The sequence below is a fragment of the Lepisma saccharinum genome, chromosome 13 (assembly GCF_977018435.1).
Source record: "Lepisma saccharinum chromosome 13, izLepSacc3.1, whole genome shotgun sequence".
NCBI classification, from domain to species: domain Eukaryota; kingdom Metazoa; phylum Arthropoda; class Insecta; order Zygentoma; family Lepismatidae; genus Lepisma; species Lepisma saccharinum.
In genome coordinates, this window is record NC_139241.1 from 80,435,577 (window position 1) to 80,446,314 (window position 10,738).

Here is a 10,738-nt window from a genome sequence, read left to right on the forward strand (position 1 = left end):
GAAGAAATGAAGGACGAGAAGTCAAAAGTGAAGAAGATTAAAGGGAAAATGAAGTTAGTTTTTCTTAAGAATGGTTTAAAGTCAGAAGGCAACAAGACTCGTTTCAAACACTGATAAGAATTATTTTGATGAAAGAATTGTCAAAGCTGAAGAAGATTGAAAGTAAAATGAAGTTAGTTGTTCTCAAAGAATGAATTTGAGTAAGAAAACAGTAAGACTCTAATTTCAAACAGTTGTTCGAGCGAAGACAAGATATAACAATTATTTTGATGAAAGAAAAGATGAAAGAGTAGTCAAAACTGAAGAAGACTGAAGGGAAAATGAAGTTTGGATTAAACTAAGACGACAGCAAACTCTTTTCAAACAGTTGTTGTTTGAAACGAGAGAAGACAAATGAGAACAATTGTTTTGATAGAAGAAGTGAAGAAAGTGTATTCAAAATTGATGAAGGTTGCAGGGAAGCTATAGTTGTTCTAAAATAAGACAGCAAATCTAATTTCAAACAGTGATAAGAATTGTTTTGATGGAAGAAATGAAGGAAGAATAGTGAAAACTGAAGAACATTGATCGGAAAGTGAAGTTAGTTGTTTTCAATGAATGGATTTAATTAAGAAAGAAAGACTTTCATACAGTTGTGGTTTGAAACGAGCGAAGATAAATGAGAACAATTGTTTTGATAGAAGAAGTAAAGAAAGTGTATTCAAAACTGAAGAAGATTGAAGGGAAGTTAGTTCTTATAAACGAATGAATTGAAGTAAGAAGACAGCAAGACTCGTTTCAAACAATGATAAGAATTGTTTTGATGGAAGAAATGCAGAAGAAGATTGAAGGGCAAGGTACAAGATGTGCTACAAAAAATGTAATTGTATTAATTAATAGACTGAGAAAGGGCCATTTATGTACTAGGCAACATTTATCCAAAATTGGAATAACGAACAATAAGAAATGTGAATGTGGCTGGGAAAGTGCAGACGCACAACATATAATACTGGAATGCTCAAAATATAATAGAGAGAGAAATATCTTGTATAAAACTTTAAAAAATCTAAAGGTTCAGTTTCCAACAAATTTGTTAAGTTTAGATGTTAATCCAGATGTGCGGATTGGTTATAGTTTGTTATCATTTTTAAGGAAGTGTAACATACAATTGTAAAAGGCAAAGTGTTCTTTTTTTTTAAAAAAAAAAAATCTAATAGCTGTAAAATAGGGAGGAAAACTGATAATTTTAATGTAAAACAATTGTGTACATTTTATGTGTATTGTTATGGACAAAAAACTGCATAAAAGCTGTTACGTCCCAAATAAAGGAATGAATGAATGAGGGCAGATTATGTAAGTAAGCAAGAAATCTAATTCATCTAAATTATGATAAATTGCATTCCTATTTAAATACTTTCTACATTTGTCAAAACAACATATCTAAGATATGATATCTTAGTAGATATACAGTATTACCTTTATTATTCTATTTGAACAACGTATTTTCATGTTTCTTAAGACCTAAAATAAGTTCTGTGTTGTTCGTTAATCGTAAACGAAATTACATTCAGAAGTTGTCATAATAAAGGTATGTCATTAAGCTGATGGTTATGATTGATTGGCAAGTTAATCTTGTATGTTCGAGGATTTTCGTGTGATGTATATTGGATGCTCCACAAAATGACAATTCTAGACTGTTTATATTTTCGATTAGGGCTTTACGAGGATAATTCAACGCAAGCCTATATTCAGGCTCAGGGCTTATTTCAGTTATTTATGGCATAATTTAAATTATGATATTGTTATTCTTTCGAATATGGCTTGCCAAGTTCTAATAGTATGTACGGAGCATATCGAATTTATGGCTGTATTATACATAACAGCTTGCAGCACAGAAAGCTCAAATCAGATTGCCGGACGGAAACATCCTATTTAGATGCCACTTTGGACAGGTTCTTTTGTTCGTATAGAACGAGTGACGCCTGCGCAGTAAACAGCATGAGTGGAGAAATCCCATCCTCTTGCCGCGCGGCTTTCTGACCACCCGCATGGGTGCTTCTGTGGGAAAATCAATTGAGTGGCGCCTGCGCAATATTTACAATCTTATCAACTTTGCGCGCGGTTTTCAAAAAAATATGAAACAAGTCTTATCTACATGCAACTCTGTCGCCTATTAGACGATCATTTTCCCGCGCGGCAAGCTTTTACATGCAATATGCCATTTACACTGTACACTCACGGATCATGAAATGCATCAAATCGATTTTATGCTCCAGATTGATGCATTATTGTGTATCGTTTGTATAGATAACGTACATCATATGATGCAAGAGAGTATTTCTATGTCGAGCTGTACTTAATGCATATTTTGTTTCAACTGTTGCATTTAATTTTCTTTGTTAACCCAGCTTCAACTTGCTTTGTTGGGATATAAGGATGATATACTTGTCATAATTTAATCTTTTTTTTCGGGATCCGCCAATTCACGTAACTCCATAATTAATTAAAATGTATAAATTGCACAATTTTTATTATTAAACCATAGTTAGCAATTAATTTAAATAATTTTTAAGAAATAATGGGGAAAGCAATGAGATCAGGCAGGAGAATGTGCTAAACAATGTACAATCCTGCTAAATTAATAAGCATTGAACATTATGTTTTAAGGTTACTTGACTCGTAGGACATGTTCGGTACCCATGTTTTAACAGCAAAGTTTACAGCTAATTCTGACAACCAAGAAATATTCACATGTGTTTTTTAATGGTTATAAGTTCGAATCTTAAGTAACTTATGCCCGTTTTTATACCGAGACTGGGTAATCAGGACTGGAAATACACTAACAATGAGAAATGCATGCAGTAAACTAAATGCATCATACCGATTGATGCACCAAAACGCGTTGATTGATGCACTAAAGTGTGTTTTATGGCATCTGCGAAGAATCAGATTCACATTTGATGCATTTTAGTGCATTTTTGTATGTCGTAAAAGAAACACCAAAGTGCATCATGTGATGCAAGTGAGGATTTCTTTCAGTCGAGATGCAATATAATGCATCATTTGATGCATTTTGATGCACCTTCATGCGTTTTGGTGCACCTTCCTCCATCTTTCTCGATGATCCACTTAGACGTTTCATCTGTGCTAAATAAAATCTGTAGCTCAAAACGTTTAAGTGCATCATTGAAAAAGATGCAGGACGGTGTATCAAAACTCATCAAATGATACATTATAATGCATCTCGACTGAAAGAAATCCTCGCTTGCATCACATGATGCACTTTGGTGTTTCTTTTACGACATACAAAAATGCACTAAAATGCATCAAATTATTATTATTATTATTATTATTATTATTATTATTATTAAAGTAGGGTTACAATTAAGCGCAGAATTTTCTTTACATTGATTCTGAACTACAAAAACAGCTTTTTGCCCTACATAAATTAATATACAGTTATGCTATTTGTTTATAAGTATACATAAAATGGAATATTATAAATTTATATAATTGAAAAATATAAGAAATAGAATAAAATAAACATTTTTGCAGCTACGTTATATGAAGGAGGCAATGTGGTAGATGAGGCACACTGTCAGTATTCATAGATTAATGTCCTAATCTCTTGTTTACATTTGGCCAAATTTCTCCCCTTTCTGCAATTTACAAGTAGTTGATTCCACGCTTTACTTGCCAGTGATGACAGGGATTTTGATTCGTATCTTGCCTTGTTACATTTTGGTACTCGGATACTGTTGGTGTTGTTGGATCGCAGATTGGGATAATGTATGTTACTAGATATCATTACTTTGTCCTTTAATAAGTGGTGGGGCGTGTTAATTGCCTGGTGAATTTTTAGTAGAAATGCATATTTTCGTCTGAATCTGATTCTTCGCAGATGCCATAAAACACACTTTAGTGCATCAATCAACGCGTTCTGGTGCATCAATCGGTATGATGCATTTAGTTCTCTGTGAGTGGCCCACTAAACTATCAGGGAATCCTGATTAGTTAAATTGCAAAATACAAAAGAGAAATTCCTGTGTTGTTCACCGCGGTGAGACTAAATGAAAATTTGGTTCCGAATTATAATAAAAATGTTCGCTTATTAACCGGAACCCGAATCCACGACCTTTGACTTCGTAACGAGTTACTCCTATGATAAGAATTAGATCGAAGATTGACAAGACATTTACTACCATTCACGGATGTCTTGTTTCGCCTCGAATACAGACCGAGACCACCTTTTTAATCCGACACGAGAACGAGAAAAACCCGTGCAACACCGAGAACGGAATTACTCTCCGAGAATCTCGTCCTATTCGAGACCCCGGCAATCAAAACGTAGAATTATTGAAATTTCGCCGCAACCAAATTACTTTACTGTTTGATTTTGTTCAGACATAGAGGGATGGTCGTAAAATCCAGATAACGGATTTGAAATTATCTGATGTCTGTTTCGAATGCAACGAATAATCCGGATAATTATATCCGGATAGAACAGATTTGATGAAGGATTTGTAGATAATCCGTACACTGAAATACGAAAATATCGAAAAGAATATATGGATAGCCTGTGAAAATTCGGATAATCCTGATGATTCGGATATGAGAATACCTGATATCCGGATAAAATTTTATTCCGATTTGACTATCCCTAATTCAGACATAGAGCTAAAGTTGATTTATGAAAGGATTGTGTTCGAGTACTTTGCTAAGTTTACGTTATCCACACGTAGGCTAATCGGGTCTGGACATGCACTGTTAAATTTTGATCTGAACCAATATGTGCCTCCACCGGGTTTCGATCCCGGGACCCCTTTAACTACAAGGCGACGACATCGCATCTGCTATAGGCTAACATATATTAGATGTTTAACATCTTCGCAAAATAAGACTGACAACTGAAGCTTAGTGGTTAACGCTGTCACCTTGCTTGTCCGGTAACCTGATTGATTCCCTGTGGCGCCCTTGGTTCAAAACCCACGTTATACTATACTATGAGCCTAATATCGATTAGCCTATCTGTGCATAAAGTGAACTTAAAACAACAATCAATCAATCCACTATCCATAATGAGGAGGGGGGGTTGGGGGCAGCTCCCACAGCCTAGCTCTATCCCTAGCTTTTCATACGTGATACATTTCTTCACTTTCTTGCTGGGATTCACAAAGAACTATTAATTACTGCTATCTAGGCCTGTCATCACAAGTGACGTTTATATAAACAGCAGATAAAGGAGGGAGGGGAACGATGCCCCCTTTCAGACGATTTTTCATGACAATAATGAAAACGAGATACCACGATATATATATATCAGAATTTTGTATCAATGTAAATTATTTTTAATTGTAAAGTAAATGAGTGCAGTGATAAAGGTCTCCCCGATGGTGTAGTGGTAATATCGTCTCCTTGTAATCAAGTGGTCTCGGGTTTAATACCCAATGTAGGCACACAGTGGGTCAGTTCACACTTTAAACTGTAGGCCCAGTCCCAATTAGCCTATTTGTGCATGAAATGGGCTCAAAAAAAATAATGGGGTGCAGTGATAAAACAGGGAATGAACAATATTTAGTGAAAAATTTATACTCAACTTAGAAGCAGTTAAATATGATGACATATCACATGCAAATTTCACATAGAGATTATATTTCCTGTTCTGAAGTATATGGGAAATGTAACCTATGTACAAAATAATCTCTTCTTTAGTAAACCGCCTTTTTCACTTTGCTGGAGGTGAATTCTACCCGCGGGTGTACCAGAGACAATTTTCGAACAACAATCTCGATCTGTAGTAAATAAGGACTACTGTATTCTAATCAAATGGATTGGAAGGAACTACCCTTGCTGACCGCAGTGCCGGAGTGGTTATCACAGCGTGCTACGACGTCAAGGGTCTCGGGTTCGAATCCCGGCCTGGGCATGGTTGTTCTTTGTGAGTGTCCCTTCATCACGTAATCACTCATCCTCATCGTCGCGATTAGCCAAAAAGTGACGCAGTAATAAAAATCGAATCAAATCAAGCAAGTATACTAGAAACGTGCTTACCTCTGCCACTTCTGCCGACGAACCTGAGGTCGTTGAACTTGGCCACTTGGTTCTTCATGACGGCGGTGCAGTTCCTCAACTCCGCACAATAGTTCTCGTCGTTCCCGGCTTTCACAGTCACCGTGGTCCCGTCCATAACCTCATCGAGGGCCACAACTTTAAAAGCCACCGGCAGGGACTTATTGGACCGCCAGTGAGTCGGCAGCACTGTACACAGGAAGTTCGGACTTCCGGTCTGGACCAACTCCCCGTGGTGCTCGGAGAGGGCATCTTGAAGACCCATATCTGCTAATTCCGAGGCCATCCTCTCCTCAATTGACAATCCCGATTGGGCCACGAAGTGTCCTTGGTCCAATTCGGGAAGGAGATGCATTGAGAGATCTCAGATGGGTCCAATTGGGGGAGAAAGTATATGGGTTACGGTCCAAAAGCCTTGTTGCGCCCTCGTCTTGGGCACCGTGGTGAGTTTCGGTGCTGCAAAGGTGGTTTTCTTGTGATCTAGCCCGATGCGATGGTTAACAACACGCTTCCTGGTTCAAAACTCACTGTCCACACGCGTAATACCACATTCTGCAATGTCTTCTTGAAGGTTCTGCTAAAGTTTATGCGTACAGATTCTTTTTTTGGCCGATTCCCCCAGTTCCACACACTTTTGGACACTGTTACAAACTTCTGTGCTTCTCCTATGCGCAGGAGGTTCCCCGACGATGCGCGTGGGGATATTTTTCCTCAGACAACGACGTTACGGGGGGCCACCAACCAGTGCTGTCAATCCCGTCACTTCTGTCCTGCTGGCGAAACCGATCTTGGCCGGGAAGAGCCGAGACCGCACGAAGCCTTCGAACCGAACTCTGTCGCGGCAGAAGCCGAACTGACGTGGAATCAGCTGCCAATACTTGGCGTTACATCTTTCCCCCGTCGATACGCTACTCCTAAAACCTGTTTTAATACGTCCACCAGAACGGAAATTGAGTCTCGCTCCCCCCTCTAATCTGACCCCCTTATTCTTTTCTCCCCCCGCAGCAGACCGCCCAGGTCCCCCCCAAAACACTCTCCAATCCTGGTTTGAGCGAGGTAGGAGAGGGGGCATATTGTGGCCAACAGGCGGTCCACCTCCCCTCCTCCAAGGATGACGCGGGGAGCGTGGAGGGGTGGGGAAAGATTAGCATACGGAAACCCCACCCACCACCCGCCCTACAGTCTCGAACCCAGATGGTTTCTCTTTCTTTTTTGTTAATGTGACAGTGCCACGTCGATCGAATGTGAAGTGAGGACTGCTGCAGGCCGTTACAGCTACGTTTTTCTGTTTCTTAATCAACAATTTTGCGGATGCACTTGAGATATTTTCGTAGGTTAAATGGTGATGTGAATTCTTTCAACAACATCTCATCTTTCCTTGTAGCCAACCAATGGTTGCTAATTCATGTTGACTTGAGAGAACTGTAGGTCCACACCCATTCAGGACTGATTGTTTTGGTATATTTTACTTTGCTTTTCTGCCACAGCTAGTTATGGGTCAGGGTTATTTAATTAGTTTGATACAACAATTATAGAAAAAACGTTTCTCTACTTTTCTGTACTAGGCTATGAACAACCACCGGCACTAAAAATGGGACAATTAGATTCTGAAATTCTAGCTTCTTTGCAATGCGTTATGTGTGTTGTATAACTCTGTGGCGATTAGCAAAACTTCCAATTCAAAATTTGCCCATCGCTGTAAAGTTAGGCAACACACAAAACGCATTGCACGGAAACCAGTATTTCAGGATCTACGTGTCCCATTTTTATTGATGGCTAAGTGAGCGTTGTCTTGACGCTAAATTCTGTTTACGTCATAAACGTATTATCTCGAACTTAACTTCACTATAATACTTATGTAAGTATAATATTTATGTTAAGTTCACAGTCCACACCGTGTCTCTAATATCTTAATTAGTGTTGCCCACGGGACGAGACAGGACAAGCTTTTAAAAATTCGAGACGAGGCGAGATTGATCATGTGTCCCGAGACAAACGAATATTTTCGAGACGAGACAGCATTTCACAGTATTTCCACGAGACGAGACAGGCCAAAGTCTCGTCTCGTGGGCAACACTAATCTTAATGATACGGTTTAGTCATGAAATTTATTCACTGAACGTGCTTCTTCCTCCATTATGACTTTATGTTTTACTTTCATACTGATGAGCGTGAGTTGCTCATGCAATTCCTCGTGCACTTTCTTCGTCTTCACAGGGATCAGCTGGAAATGATACTGCGTAGCGACCTACTCCAATCCTACGATGTCTCTTTGTTGTCGTAGCTGCGATATTCCAGCTCGTTTTCCTCCGACTAAGTCTAACAAAAGTAGTATTGTCACTAATAAGACGATTCGAACCTACTATTACCTCCTTCCTCCCCCGGGGTGTTTGTTGGAAGACGCCTATCAACTATGATAACGACTCTCGTATACTTGGGATGTCGGTTGGAACGCGCACGCCAAGTGGGGCTACGGTTGACCGTTGCGGGCTGTAACGCTTGCCACTGTGTTCGGGGGGCGCGATTTGATGCGCGCTCACCACAAGATAGCTACAAACAGTGAAAACGAAAGCGTTTGACCGAGCAGCAATGTTTTACTTCGTTATATACATCTTAACATATACCTAACACTTGGCTATGAGCTGGATCTTATTAAATTATACATCATATTTCTATTTCCCTTTTCATCTATCTAATAGTATTTATACATAGTCTTAATATATTTTGCATATCTCTATCTTATTATCGCTTTTACTATATCGACATTTCTTCTCCAACAATATATTTAGATTATTTCACCTCGTGCTGCCATCTCTCTTTCTCCTCTGAAGCTTTTTTCTTTTCATCTCCTGTCCGATTCTCCAATATCAAATATCTAGTTTGTAGCAGGATACGCACAGAGAACACTCATGCCCAGGGCGGGATTCGAACCCGGGACCTCTTGTGTCGTAGCGCGCTGTGCTAACCACTTCGCCACGAGAGAAGGATCACAAACATTTTTTTTTTTTTTGGCCAATTGGTCTCACCTGTACTCACTGCAGGAGGAGAAAATATAATTTCACAGTGGCGTAAGTGACATAGTGGTGGGCAAATTCAAATACTAAAGTCTCGAACCAGACCATGAGTCTCAGTTGAGCCTCGAATTTGCCGAGGTCTGTCTCTAGTTCCGGCGTTGTCTCGACATGTCTCGAAGTGTTGCACTCTTTCGTACCCATGCTTAGTGCTGCATGAAAAAAATTGGAAACCAATGATCTATGTGTACCTACCAAACGAAAATCTCTAAATATTGGCATAGTTTGTGATATTTTTACACACGTCAGAGCGGTGTTTCATTAAGAAATAATTGCTTCTTTTCAACCAACATGGCCTTCAGTGGTTCCATTTAATTGGAAGAGAACGTCTGCCTCCAAAACTTCTTTCCCTGTCCAAATGAAACATTGCACGTGACTCAAGAATGTGGGACCCTCCCTCCTGGGGGGTGGTGTGAAGGAGAAAATTGGATAATGGGGATGCACAAAGGGATGCTCGTCTTCTTTTCCACACCAATCATCTCTCGGTCTTGGTTCCCGCACCCTGGTCTTGGCATTGTGAAAAGGATGCTGAGGTTGGGGATTCTCCCGTGACGTCACAGATGACGAATTTTGATTGCTGAGTGCTGATTCATGCTCAAACATGGTCGTCGATAAGAAATACATTGACGCAGATTTGTTCGTGCTGTTACACATACTGAAATTAGGGACATCCATGGCCAGAACCGGGAGTTTTTCTCTGGCTGGGCCCAAACTTTGATAACAAAACATGGACATAAACAAACTCTACCCACTTAAGCATAAAGTGTACTTAAACAAACTGTCTGTCTAAACGTAAAGTACACTGTAAAAAAAAAATACACTTCTTGTACACTTTTGGTACACTTTCTTGCATATAATATGCACAAGATGTGTACTGAAGGTGTTGCAAAAGTGTACTTAAAGTGTTCTAGATGTGTGCGACCCGAAATGACGAAATTCTGTACACTTGTTGCACACTTTGGGGACACATTCAAAGTTGTGTGCACTTCTTCAACGCTTTCTGTACACTTTTGTTTAAAGTAAGTCTGTACACTTCTTGTACACTTTGTAGCACATGATTTCATTTTGTGTTGTTGGTCATATCGATTGTTATTTTGTACTTTTTTGCCAAATGAATATCTTATGAACATAAATCAATTTCATTATATAAAGCAGTAACACACTTGAAAGCAAGCAACATTAAACAATAACAAAATATAACTATTTTTTTCCTGGAACACATGGAAATCGCATTGCATCATGAAACTATCAATACTTTTTTGTTTAATGTACCAATTTGATAATTGGATAAATTGAATGTTCCGAGGAATTTAAGGTTCACAGTTGAAGTTGTTGCTTTTTCCTCCTTCAATTGTCAAGTTAAATGTGAGTCAACTGTATTTTTATTCTAGAATCTAAGTATGAGTACTGAATTGCGATATATCTCATGTGTGCAAGAAGTGTTTTCAATGTGTTCTGAAAGTGTCGCTCAAGTATTTTCACAAGTGTTCCAAATGCGTAAAGTGTACCACAAGTGATCAAAAGTAGTTTCTGCAGCACACTTCTTACACACTTTTGGAACACATTTATATTGGAAGCACTTCTTGCACACTTCCTGTACACTTCTTTTGCTGCACTTT

At 38.9% G+C, this 10,738-nt stretch overlaps 1 protein-coding gene across 1 annotated transcript in view; it reads right to left on the reverse strand.

The window, feature by feature from the left end:
* Positions 1 to 6,334, reverse strand: part of run (segmentation protein runt) — a 38,418-nt gene extending 32,084 nt beyond the window's left edge. The window contains exon 1 of the mRNA XM_083133361.1: positions 6,031 to 6,334. Coding sequence (XP_082989487.1) covers positions 6,031 to 6,334 — 304 coding nt within the window. The remainder of the gene's footprint in view (positions 1 to 6,030) is intronic.
* Between the last annotated feature and the right edge of the window lie 4,404 nt (positions 6,335 to 10,738).